Source organism: Pezoporus occidentalis, unplaced genomic scaffold, assembly GCF_034315485.1.
Source record: "Pezoporus occidentalis ecotype Australia unplaced genomic scaffold, CSIRO_AGI_Poc_V1 ctg245, whole genome shotgun sequence".
Classification (NCBI taxonomy): Eukaryota; Metazoa; Chordata; class Aves; order Psittaciformes; family Psittacidae; genus Pezoporus; species Pezoporus occidentalis.
The window spans coordinates 209,702-222,935 of NW_026914340.1; the positions used below are offsets into that span (position 1 = coordinate 209,702).

Below are 13,234 nucleotides of genomic sequence, written 5' to 3' on the forward strand. Positions count from 1 at the left end.
AGACAAGTGGAAGCCCCATTCAGAGTCAGGGGTGTCCATGTTCCCATATGAAAAGCAAAACTGCCTTTTACCAGTGCTTCATGAATGCTCTGGGACAGAGCAGAGCTCAGATTCAGCAGCCTTGCTCAGAGAAAGTTATCCAAAACACTTTCCTAGCTGATTGTTCTCCTCAGTACCAGTGCTAGGTAAAAGGGTTCTCCTCCTGCAGAACTATTTCCTCTGGGAGAGTCCTGTGACATAAAACATAAAGGCAGTAGGAATAGCTGAGGACCATGTGAAAGCCAGGGCAGGTCAAATTAGAGCCCAGGTCTCCTTGCTCTCTTTCCCAGTTCTGACCACTAAATTCCCCTCTTGCTCCTCTTCTAATGAACAAACGAGCTGCTGAGCTTGGACTAGCTGGAAGGGCATTCCTCAGGTTCACAGTTACACTGATTTCCCCCTGACACACTGAGATCAGCAGAGTTACACCAGTGTGAGATCAGGTCATAGCCAGAATAAGCACAAAGCAAGCTAACCCTTCGCTGGTGAAATACAGAAGGGCACGCTCACCTTCATCGGATGAAGGCACAAATGGGAACAATAATGATACATGAATTGGTCAGGTGTCTGTAAAACTTATGAAAAATTGCTGTTGTCACATAAGCTGAAAAGAAACAGGAGACTTTCAAATCATTTACAACTGCTCGTGGTCTGTTATGTTGCTAGTAGGGCTTACCTATGTGATACATAAGTGGTAGGATGAAGGAATGGGCCTTAAGTTTTAAGGATCTTCATCCTAAATAGTGTGTGATGGTGAATGGAGGCTACCATGTAGCAGGATCCAGGTACATGTGAGGATGGTGGGATTACGGAGTTGAAGCTTTCAACACATCAGTTCCAACCTGAGCTCATTCACGTGTCTTGGGCAGGTATTTCAGCAGCAGGCAGGCAGAGCAATGTTAGCTGGACTCACCCTGGCCATGAAAGCAAATGAAAGGAGCTGCTGCTCCTCCTCCTGCTGAGCACAGAAATGAGAGAGGAGCAAGATTACTTCCAGCAGTTGCTGACTGTGGCTGCTATCATAAGGATAATCATAGGTGATACTCCAGGGCAAGAGCGGTCACTACAGCAATCTCTCACATGTAAGCACTATAAAGCAGCAAACGTACTAATGTTTGTGCAGTTTCAAAAGAGTGTCTGTGGCCTCGCACACCTAGCTGGCTAGATCTGTGTCCTCTGGAAGCTGTCGCTCCTGGAGAAACTGGTGTTGCTTGCTGGGAGAGGTAGGATAGAGGATTAGAGACAAGAGTCCTTTGGTGCAGTTTGGCAAACTTGCTGGTTCTAGAACAGATTAAGCATTAGATCCTGGGATAATTTCATACCTGGGCACTGTACAGACTAGCCATGGGTTTGGAGCATTTTCCCTACTGAAATGCTGTGACATATTTACATTACATGAACATTTTTGAAAGAGAGCAAGGCTACGTTATGGCAAGTGCTAAAGGCATGAAAGCAACTGAAGCGTCCTTCAGACCTCGTGCAGATGGTGATGGTTTTCCAGGCAATGAAGGCAGAATCCTATGGACCACTGCTGTTCTAGGGAGTCTGGAAGCTTATGGCTCTCAGCAATAATGGGAGTACTGGGTAGTTAAGAGCTTTTGGTGATCTGCATTGTCACTAAAGGCTCTAGGCCCCAGTACAGCAGCTTAAATCAAAAGCCTCTTTTTCTCCCTTTCATGTCTCTCTTTGTGTCTGTGCCTCATCACTGAGGATTTGCTCTGGCCCTGCAGAACGAGGCTCTTCAGTCATTACCTTCATGTTAACTCCATGTCCTGCTTGGGCTGCTGCCCAGAGTAGCTTTTTGGTAATCCCAGCTGCAACGCTTATTTGTGCCACCCCTTCTCCCTGGGGGCTAAAGGAAGGGAGCAGCAAGGCACGTAAGTGTGCTGTGTGAAGAAACAGATGCTGTTTTGCTCCTGCTCACGTCCCTAGTGCCTGCTTTGGATTCCATTGTGTTTAAATACAAATACAATAGTTAATAACTTTGTTCCATGCATTGTCCTCTTGAAGTGACTCCAAGAAGGGACTGGCCAGGTGGAGGGTTAAATCCATCTTTTGCTGAGCTGATCGGTGCAGTTTGTTTTGCCTTCTCCATGTTCCCAGCAGCAGAAACCTCTCACTTAGAAGTAATAACAATTTGAACCTTGATATGTGGCTCCTTCCCTGTCAGCCCAGCCTCAGTTCCCTTGACACTGGTGGTAATGCTCTTCTCACATGGCTAATAATTCAACTTTGGCTTCTAGAAGGTGCTGCAGCCTTTCCTGCTTGCAACAGCACATTTGCTCAGTAATGAGTAAAGCTCTGCCTGGCCTTGTAGTTACTGTATCTATTGCTTCTGCCAGGACTACTGAAGTACAGGTGAGCTTTACCACGTACATTACAGCAGCAGCAAACCTACCCGGTGGATTGGGTTTGTGTGGCAAGGTTGTGGTAGCGGGGAGGCTACAGGGATGGCTCCTGGGAGGAGCTGCAGCCAGACAGAGGAGTGAGAACATGGGAGAGAAACAGCTCTGCAGGCACCAGAGTCGGAGAAGAAGGAGGCAGGAGATGCTCCAGAGCAGAGACTCCATTGCAGCCCATGGTGCAGCCTATGGGGAGGCAGCTGTACCCCACAGCCCATGGAGGTTAATGAGGGAGCAGGTTTCTACCTGAAGCCCATGAAAGACCTTATGCCAGAGCAGGGGGATGCCCACAGGAAGCTGTGACCCCATGGGAAGCCCACACTGGAGCAGGTTTGCTGCAGGAGCTGTGACCCTGCAGGGGACTCAGGCTGGAGGCGGGGGGGGAAGGTGTTGTAAGATTTGGTTCATTTCTCATCATCCTGCTGTGGTTTGATTGGTAACAATTCAATGTCCCCCAGTGGGGTCTGTTCTGCCTGTGCTGGTAACTGGTGAGTGTCTCTCCCTGTCCTTGTCTCGACCCACGAGCCTTCTGATGTATTTGCTCTTCCCCGTTCGGCTGAGGAGGGCAGTGACAGAGCAGCTTTGGTGGGCACCTGGTGTCCAGCCAGGGCCAACCCACCACACCAGGTCACCTCTCCTGCCCTTGTCCCTAAGGATCTCCTGCTGGCTAGAATGTGGCTCCCAGCAACAGTTGGACTCCATGTGTTGAGGTTTTCATATAGAGCTGCTGCAAGGTCATGCCCTCCCATGAGGATTCAGACATGCTTCCCATCCTGACCTGGAGGGAGCAAGGTATCCTTATTCCTTAACTCCAGACATAGAACTGTGGCTGTCACTTCAATGATGTGGTGATGGGCAGTTCAAGGGAACTGTCTCTCCCCCCTTTGCATCACCCTCTGCACAGGTTGGCCACGGCAGGAGAGATCTCTCAAGGTGCTCAGCACCCGTTAGTCCTAACTGGCTAACCCAGTAGCAGTGTTAGGCAAACAACAGACTCAGCGGGACATGCAGGGGAGAGGGTTCTTGGCTGGGGTTGGTGATGATGGCACTGTTCTTTTTCTCTCTTTGCCTGCCCTCAACCCCCTCCACAGGAAGACACGCAGAGCACTATGTCACTGGCCTCCTGGTTCCGGTGGAACGAGCCCCCAAGCCGCATTTCCCAGAGGAGCCCCACGGAGATGGTGGTGGAGACGCTCATGATGGAGCTGAGCTGGCAGACCAAGCAGGCAGAGAAGCAGCAGCGAGAGCGGGAGAATGAGTATCGCAAGATCAAGACTGGGGTGGACTACGGCTGGCTGGTCAGCTATCCAAAGCAGAGCTATGATATCAGCCCAGGAGAGCGCCTGCAGCTGGAGGATATGTGTACCAAAATCCACCCGTCCTACTGTGGGCCTGTCATACTCAGGTACAGTAAAAGATGTGCTCATACAGACCTTTCCTTCCCCCATCTGCTCTTCCTGATATGTGAGCGGGGAGGAAGAGTGGTTTGAATCAACAGAACCAAACCTTGGCATCTTGTATTTTAAGTCATGCTGGGACAGGGTCTCTGTGGAAGAAGAGAAACCTAATGTTTTAAGGTAGTTTAATGTGGTACCATTGCCTCCATAAAGTTACTGAATGCCATTTCCCTCTGAGATTGGCTTGAGTACTTTATGCTCCTGAGCAGCCAGAGAAGCTTTGTCTTGCCGGATGAACAGTTACCATTCCGGTATTGTGATGGCTTCTGCTTCAGTCTTTAGAATCCATAGAATAAATGAGGTTTAAAGGGACTTCTGGAGATACACACTTCAACTTCCTACTCAAAGTAGGGCCAGCTTCAGAGTTAGATCAGGTTACTCAGGGCCTTGTGCTGTCTGTTGTTGAATATCTCTGAGGGTGGAGATTCCGCAGCCTCCAAACAACCTGCTTTGGTGTTTATGCACTCTCACTGGAACCTTCCTTCCTTGGTTTAAGCTGTCCAGCAGGTCTATTGAGGCATTTGTCCCCAGTGTCCAGACTAGCCAAAAGGTGCTATTGTGGTTGTTAGCCTGTGAGCCGGGTATTCCCACAGAAAGTAGGGATTGCATGCTTCTCCCTCCCTCCACACCCTTCATGTGGAGCAGGAGGCAGGTGGGGCATGCTGTTGGCTGGAACAGCTACATGGTACTTCTGCCTCCTGCACTGTACGGACAGATAACAGCCTGTTGGACTTGCTGTTGAGCCTGTCAAGTGCTGGATCTAGGTTTGCTGCTGGCCAGCTGAGTAACCTTCAGTGAAAATGTCTTCAGAAATAGCTCTAAGCCTGCTCCAGCACCCAAGCTGGGGGAAAAGAGGTGACTCTCTTCCTCTGGGAGAGGTGTTCCAAGTTAAATCTTCTCGCTGAGCACAGCGCAGTGCACCTTAGCCAAAGCCGAGATGTGAAATGGGGCTGTATAATCCACTTCCCCTCTTCCAACATATTCTTCAGCTGGGATTAGAAATAAAACAGTCCTGGCAGGGCATATACAAAGGGATTCCCAGCACCCTGCAGTCAGTCACTCACTGCATGTGATGGCACCCGTTTTTCTCTCGAACAAATGAATCTACAGCTCCTGAATTACAACTGGAAGAGGGCTGGAAGGAGCTGGTGTTTTGTCTTACCTCTCTAGCCCTCATCTGCCCTGGGGCTGAACCTTGGAGGCAAGCTGGCACAGGGCTTTGGCTCTTGCAGAGGCTGTCATTGTGGCAGAATCGGAAATCTGGGCTCATTCAGTGGCCAGGCTCTTCCCAGTGGAAGTTTGCTGGAAACAGCACCTGCCTTACATTTGTCTAACTCCAAGCTATGCTGTAAACAAGCCACTTCAAAGCCCTTGGGGTTCAGAGTTATTTTCACCCTCCCCAGGGCCACGAAGCAAGGGCTGTCTGGAAAACAGGTTATTTCCATGAGAGCAGGCTTCAGCCGCTGGAGCTGGGAGGCTTTGTCAGCTCCTTCAGGAAAGAGGATTAAGCTGAGCCATCTACAGCTTGCTCCTGCTTTGTTCATGCAAAGATGTGTGTTTTCAGTGCTGCTTCTAGTGCTTGCTCAGGATTCAGCGTGCTGCTGGCGGTAGAGAAACATACCCCATGCAACATTGGTGAGCTCTACGTGGGCATGATTAAAGAAGGATAAAACCATCCTCCTAAAATCCTCTTAGAAATTGCTATTATAGGCTATCATGAATTGTATTACAGTATGAGTCAAGAAGTGGCATGGTTTTTTTGTTCCATACTATGGTTAGCAGAGCCACATTAAATAAATGAGACTTGCATAACGTTTGCTGGTTCAGTTCCCTGATTGAGAAGGGCATGCCATAGCCACAGTAAGAGCAGAACTGGATTGGGTCAAAGGTCTGTTTGATCTGATGTGCTGTCTGTTTGTGAGATAGTGCCAGTAGCATCAGCGTAAGGACAAGAGAAAAGAACAGGGCAAGCAAATACAACAGTGTGGCCAATCACAGTATCTTGTATTTCGCCTCCAGCTTACTGGGCCTTGGAGACTTTTGGAGCCAGAAGTGGCCCTTCTGTCCATAATTGCCCTCTGTGGCTTTTTCTTTCAGTAGTTTGCCTAAGTTGTGGGGTTTGCTTTTCTTGGTTCTGAACACATGTAAATGTTAGCATTTGTGGCACCCCGAGGCAGAGTTCCACACCTGAACTACAGCTCTGCTGGAGAAAACTGTATTTTGCTTGTCTTAAACTAGTATGGACTAGTTGTATTTGACAATCCCTTTGTCTTGTGTTGGAAATGTGGGCAGTTGACCCTTCTTCTTTTCTACCTTCTCGCCCAGAGCCCTGTGGTTCAGAAATCTTCATTACTGTTATGGAACCAATTAAAAAGGATGAGGCTTGCCATGCTAGGGGCTGAAAACGCACAGCAGAAAGAGGGAGCACACAGTGTAACTAAAAGACAGCCAGAACTCGCTAAATTTCCTCTCAGGCAGTGAGGTAACATGGAGATTTTAGTAATTTCCCCCCAACTGCCCAAGAGCAGTATAACAGGAATTCAGCTGAAATGGCCACATTTGCAGGGTAGTACTTTAACCACCAGATTGCTGCACTGCTGGTGTTTCCTCTTGAATCCTCTGTGACTTTCTAATACGTAGCCACTTTAAGAAAATCTCCCACTGAAAAGATCTATGAGCTTGCATTTGGAAGTTCAAATGCAGAGCGTGTGCCTTACCGAAGCCCTTGGTTCTGGCTGAAACACTAAGCTGGATCCTTTCCCTTCCACCTTGGACACCTTCAGAGGTGAAGTCCTTTCTGATGTACTCGACATGTGTGTAACACTTGAATCACACAAACGGCATGCACCTTGTAAGGCTGCAGTGTTTGTTTCGTTTGTGTCACACGAAGTCTCCTTCTCTGGGAGATTCGGAGCTCAGAGTCAAAACCAGAACAAAACACTTGGGTCTGAGTTGTCAGAGATGTGACTTCATTCTCCAAAGCTCTTCTAAATGCTCATCCAAACTGTCCTTTTCTGTGGCTGCAGTCACATCTGCTGAGAAGCAGAGTTTCTCCAAGTGTGCTCTTTCAGATGTGGACAAGGCTGGAAAGGAGCACTTCTGAAACGGGAGGGATTTTCCTTCAGGTGCAGTTTGCCTGGGTTTGTATTTCAGGCCAATAGAAACTTCTCTGTGAGTCACCTGAAATTCTGGAAGGGTACCATCAGCTACCTGGAGACTGATTCACCCCATACAAATGAAGCTGTTGCATTCAGGTGTAACTTAGCTGTAGGTCACTGGGTTGGAGATCACAGACTAGATTTCAAATGGAATCCTGGAGCCATTTGAAGGAAGTGTCGGTGATTTTTGGCGAGGCCCTTGCTGCCTGCCATGGTTAAACTGAACAAGTAACTAGTAGCTGGCTGATACAGAACACTAGGGTTTCACCATCCTTACTCAGCTTAAGCTCCCATCAGAGCGGTTTCATTTCTTTCAGTTTCAGCAAAAGTGAAACAATAAAAGCCTAATATGGAAATGCAAACCTGCATTTTGGTGATCCTAGATGTTATTAATACTGCAGGCCAAGGACTGTAATTTCCTAAGAACTGTGTATAGCTGAAGTGGACTTCCCATGCTTGAATGTAAGACAAATGCCTAAAACCAGACACGGACTGATTCACTATCATGAGCTTAAGTTTGAGGTGATATGAGTTAGTGAATGCCATGGTCCTGTGGGGGTCAAGCAGCCTTCCCTAGCAAAGCTCCGCATAGCTTTACAATATAGCCAGAATCCCTGCTCAAAATATAGATTCAGGAGTCAGCAGCTAATTATTAGCACTAAGCAGCCCATGTTTTCTTTGAGTGACTAAATCTACTTAGAGCTCCCAGTTCAGACAGGCACTCGGGAGTACACTGAACTATAAGCACACTGTTTAAGTCCACGGACTTCCATTGGATTTAAGAGGTCTTTAAAGTTCAGGCTGTACTTGGGAAACCTACTGAACTGGGGACCTACAGAGTAACATGGGCAGGTGACAGTGCTTTACAAAGCAGTGCCAGCAAGAGCCAAGTGCTGTCCGATTCCTCAGTTCTACTGGCTGTACAAGGAGATGGAAGGCTCACAGTGTAAAGAACAAATTTGTCTGAGCTGTGATTGGAACACAGCCTGGAGTGGGGAATGTGCTCATCCCTCTGTGTGTGTGTGTGTGTGTGTATACATGCTCTCCAGGCTGCTTTGCTGGTTCAAGGTGAGTTTTGTTGATGGTCACGTCTAAGACTGTGAGACTTGCATAATGTTAGAGATTGGCTACCAGTAGTGTGATCACTTGTTTCAGGGATAACATAGGTACACTTTTCTGATGAATAAGGAAACCATGTCGAGGGATTTCTGGATATGGATGTGCAGTTGCTTAGCCTGGAACTATTCCATGCAAAAGTGTAAGGGTGTTAACCTGTGCTAGAAGATAGGTGAGCCTTGTGCAATTTTTTTCTGCTGAATTCCATTGAGCAGCTTTGCATGGAGTTTGTTTCCCAGGGTACAAGCCCATATTCCTTGATTCCAGTGGTTTGTTCCGTTTTTATCTGTTGCGTGTTTTGTGCAGAGAGCAGATTGCTTGATCATCCAGTACATCAACTGGTTTTCGTTGGTAACTGGGAAGGATGGCTTCGATGCTGCGTAGGTGGCTACAGCGAGCTAGCTATTTCCTGACACACAGACTGGTTTAGCTAGACCTCACCCCCTCAGAACCTGTCCATCTTTTCTGCTGAGAAATAACTGTGGCATGCGCACCTATTGGACTTCATGCAGGGGCTGCTCCTTACACAAACATGCTGGTACTGAAGTTAGGTGGGCATTAATAAAGGGGTGAAGCTAGTTCATCCTGTTGGGTGGGAGGAAAGGGCCCCTTTTCCCTTCTCCATCTGAATGAGTGTGGCTTTTCTTTGGGTGACTGGCAGACAGTCTGTTGGTTCACCTTCTCTTTGTCTCTTAGACCTGCTCAGATCCATCTGAAGTAGTTCTTGTGTTGGTCCTGAAAAGCCAGAGGTAAATCTTAACAGCAAAACCAATTCTTGCTGCCCTAGCTAAGGAGAACGCAAACAGGCAGAGAGCTACAAAGGCGGAAAGCTGATTTTAGAGAACTATTTCAGCTAGTTTGATTGGGAGTATTATTAGCAACACAGGGCATTAGTATTAGAGTTCTGTGCTCAGGGGATAAATTTGTCATCATACCACCCGTTTTCCCTCTTGTTCCCAGAGGCACTCCGTGGTCCAGTTATAGCCTGACACATGGTGCTACCTGCTCTGGGGCCACAGGCCAGCAGCATGCCACCCAGCCTCTAAAACTGGAGGCAGCGATGAGGCCTCTTGGGTGCAACAATTGCCAATACAAAAGATGTACTGATAGCTATAGATACAACGTGACAGCAGTTCTCTTTAAAATACACATGCAGATAAAATAATGGAATGACTCATTCAGTTCACCTCTGCAGTAAAAACCCTTTGAAGGTGCTTTTCTCGGTAGAATTATAATGTTGTGAAGACCTGGGTTTCAATAGACTCATCTGTCTGTGCTTCTCTACAGAGTAAAGGGAGAAGTGTATTTATTGTGGAAACTGTATTTTTGTCTCTTTGAAATCACAACTGCAGCGCCTCCCCAGCAGAAAGGATGTTTGCCATGTGCAGCAAATCCCTCTTAGTGTTGTAACACTCAGCAAGACCAAGTCTCTTGCACTTACTGGCTCTGCACAACTCACTTTGGCAGTATTGTGCACGGACTTCCATACTAGTGTGAACTACGGTGCCTCAGAGGCTGTTTGCATCCCAGTGGTCCACATTTAGGGTTGGGTTTTTTTGGAGGGGGTGGGTTAGGAATTCAGCAACTGAAATGGTTAAGGGACATCTTGGTGACTGGTGGCATTTGCATCAAACGCCTCTAGCTTGACCCTGCAAGGGCCTGCAGCTTCTGCTGGAACAGATTTCCATCAGCATGCAGTAGTGGTGTCCCCACTGCTGTACACGTAGCTGCCAACACGTGCTGTGAGAGAAGCACACTGAAACACCTGGGATACAGCATGCTGTTAAGATGTATGTCCAATACCAGGCCTCCACAGGGAGAGTCAAAAGGCATAAATGTACAAAGAGGCTTTTTGGTTTATCTCTGGTTTTCTTTTGTCCTTGTTATCGTGGGTTCCCTTTGATACACCATTAAGCAGTGCAGTTCCATAATGCACTAAACTCCTTGTTATGTTCCTAAGGCTTTTAAAGAAACCAATAGGCAAGATCTTGTTCTATGAGCTTCTGCTATATTAGGCTTATTTAAATGCAATCCTACTGTTCTCCATCCTCATTCAGTTCTGTTGGAGAAAAGATATCAAAACGCTTACAGGCCATTTAGCTTCCATTAAGTACAAATAACTGTATTTTAGCAAAGTATTATTTCAGCTCTGTGTCTACCTGTAGATACAATTTTAATGTTAAGAACTGATTATTACAGGGGTAGCCATATTACCATCTGTCATACATACATGCTACTATGGAACAACTAGAATATCGATATGCCCGGTGTGTGAGTGCTAGGGAGTGGATCCCACACTCTCCAGGCTGAGGACCTCATTACCCAACAAGGTGTCAGGAATGGTACGTTCTCCTCCTGGCCCAGCCAGCAGCCCACTCAGTGACTTCAAGAACACTATCCTGCTCTGCATCTCCCCTTCCTCACCTGCAAAATAAACAGGGGCAATTCTTCACTTCCCTGGCATTAAGCTAGCTTAATAAACAACAATCATTCTGAGCTCTTTCCTGAGAAAGCACTGGAGTAATTCACACTTGTCCACTTAGATACAGCATCATGCTGCCAGTAAAGCTGAGCTGGTCCATTCCCTTGCAGAAATCCATAGGAAGATGAAATGTCACTTCACTGAATATTGGGAGACAACCAAACATATAACAAAGAAGAGATTTACAGGAATTTTGTTTGTCTCACGGCCACTGGGGAATGAGAATTGGAAACGAGGGAAGTCTAGTGCGACTTTCCCTGGTTTATCCCAGCTTCTGGTAAGCAGCAGTTCAGGGGTGACTTGAGCAAGGATTTGCATTTGGATAATCATGTTTAATCAGCAGTAATGGGGACATTTTCCACAAACTTGCTTAATCATTTTGTTTCTTAAGCTATTGATAGCACCGAGTTCTGATTTAATAGGTGGTGTGTGAAAAGAGCACTTCCTTCTGTTTCGAACTTGCCACCTTCTAGCTTTGTTTGCTGCTCCTTATTATTTCTTGTCCTTATGAGAAACAGTGAATCATTGCTTCCTTACATTCTCTGTGATTCTAGAAACCTTGAGCAGATCTTCATGGCCCCTCCCTGTTGTTGTTCCCTCTAGTTCCAGGGAGTCCCATTCTGCAGGAGTGCCAAGTTCCCAGCCTAGCACAGTGACTTGGCAGCGATGTGTCATTTGATGGTTTTAATCAAAGCTGTGTCTTGACTGTGCTTGCAGATTCCGGCAACTCATTGCTGAATATGAACCAGAAGTGCAGGAAGTATCCCGGCTCTTCCGCTCTGCCCTGCAGGAAGCTGCTGAGAAGATCAAAGAAGAGGAAGAGGCCAAGAAGCTTGCCAGTCAATGGAACACAAAGAACAAAACCAGCCTCTCCTTAACAACATTTAAATCCCGGTCCAGGATTTCCCCGTTCATCAGTGACATCAAGACCATCTCTGAGGATGTGGAACGGGGCACCCAGCCCACCAGGAGGGTTTGGAGCATGCCAGAGTTTCGGAATGCCAAGGATTACTGACTCGATGTTGAATAAGGTTTTTAGATCTTTCACAATCCCAGTTAACTCTTTTCTAGCTCTACTGTTTGTTCCTTCTCCCTGCCTGTCTCTTCTCTTGGAAGCTGTGTCCATAGTAACTGCTGCTTATGCCCGCGGTGTGTGACACAATTCATGACCAAACATGCTAGCCTTTCCTTTAATTTAGTAGCTAATCAGTAACCTTACGGGCAAGGCTCACTGACTGTCCTCTTTTTATGGCTGCTTTCTTGTGGAAAATGAATTATTTTACGATGTCTGCCTTCTCCCTTTCCCCCCAGCCTGGATGTAGTTATCTAGAAAAGCTTTTGGCACAAGCTAGTGAGAGCTGCTGGCTGGACCAATCTTGCTGAAAGCAAGACAGCCACTTACATGAGTAAGGCTTGCAGGATCAGGCCTGTCAGTTAAAGCTACTATCTGATTTGGAACTGAACTTCCTTTTCCGACTAATAGCCTTCCCCAGTGCTACGGGAAACTTCACAGGTAACCTCAGCACTGCTCTTGATCAGCTTTTTGCTGACAACTCACAATCCAACCTGAGTAGAAACAGACCCCAAGCTTTTTGAGATGAAAGACCAATATTATTGCACAGCAACGAGTTTATGCATGCTCAGGTTTCTTGGGTATTTTCTCTTTTGTGCAGGCAGAACCCCCTGAACCTCGTGCCTGCAGAGTAGATAGAAAGGTAACAACCTGCTGTGTAGATATACAGGCGGATACATCAGCTGTGTCAAACGCTGCTCTTGGTCCTCAGTGCTCTGTGTTGCTGAGGTAAGTGCTCCATGCCACATCCCAGTAATAAGGCAGTGGGCTGAAATTAATGTTTATGGCTAAGCCTAAAAGAGTACTAAAGTGTAGCATCCAGGCACAGAGGCTCTTTGTACAGCTGAAATAGTTGAGATCAGCTGAAATAGTTGATATCATTTTAACAACTTCCTGCTGTGAGTGACTGAAGGGCTCTGGTAGATGAAGGTTTGTTCTCTGTCTTCCCTCATGGGGGCTCAGAGGAGAGCTTTTCGGTATCACAGGCTGGTGGCCAGAGGGTTGATACTATAACAAAAGAACCTAGAAAAGAGAGGATCCCATCAATGCAGGTCAGCATCTCAAAGGTGGTGCCAGGAGCACGATGCCAGACTCTTTTCAGTGGTGCCCAGTGACAGGACGAGGAGCAATGGCCATAAACTGAACCACAACAAGAGTCACCTCAACACGAGGAAGAGCTTCTTTACGTGAGGGTGGCAGAGCACTGGCACAGGCTGCCGGGGGGGTTGTGCCCGAGGGAGTCTCCCTCTCTGGAGCCATCCCAACCCCGCCTGGACACCTTCCCGTGTGCCCTGCTCTGGGTGGCCCTGCCTTGGCAGGGGTTGGACTGCAGGAGCTCCAGAGGGCCCTTCCAACACCAACCATTCTGGGAGCCTTTAGTGCAAAGGGAGTAGCCTGTAGGGCAGCGTGGTACTGCTGGGACCCTGCAGAAACAGCAAAATGCAGCTGAGGACAAGTTTCTAGGGCCCTAACTCAGCATGCATAGGGAGAGCTCTCACCAGCAAAGG

The 13,234-nt window shown here is 47.4% G+C and overlaps 1 protein-coding gene across 6 annotated transcripts in view; it reads left to right on the forward strand.

Annotated features, from left to right (window-relative positions):
• The window catches only part of RD3 (RD3 regulator of GUCY2D), a 56,287-nt gene that overhangs the window by 41,722 nt on the left and 1,331 nt on the right, over positions 1-13,234 (forward strand). For 4 of the 6 annotated variants that reach the window (XM_062622714.1, XM_062622711.1, XM_062622713.1 and 1 more), the window contains 2 exons: positions 3,537-3,846; positions 11,372-12,279. In XM_062622714.1, coding sequence (XP_062478698.1) covers positions 3,551-3,846; positions 11,372-11,669 — 594 coding nt within the window. In that variant the 5' untranslated portion in view covers positions 3,537-3,550 and the 3' untranslated portion in view covers positions 11,670-12,279. Of the gene's footprint in view, positions 1-3,536; positions 3,847-11,371; positions 12,592-13,234 lie in introns of those variants that run through there. The other 2 variants (XM_062622712.1, XR_009965607.1) reach the window with 2 other exon arrangements.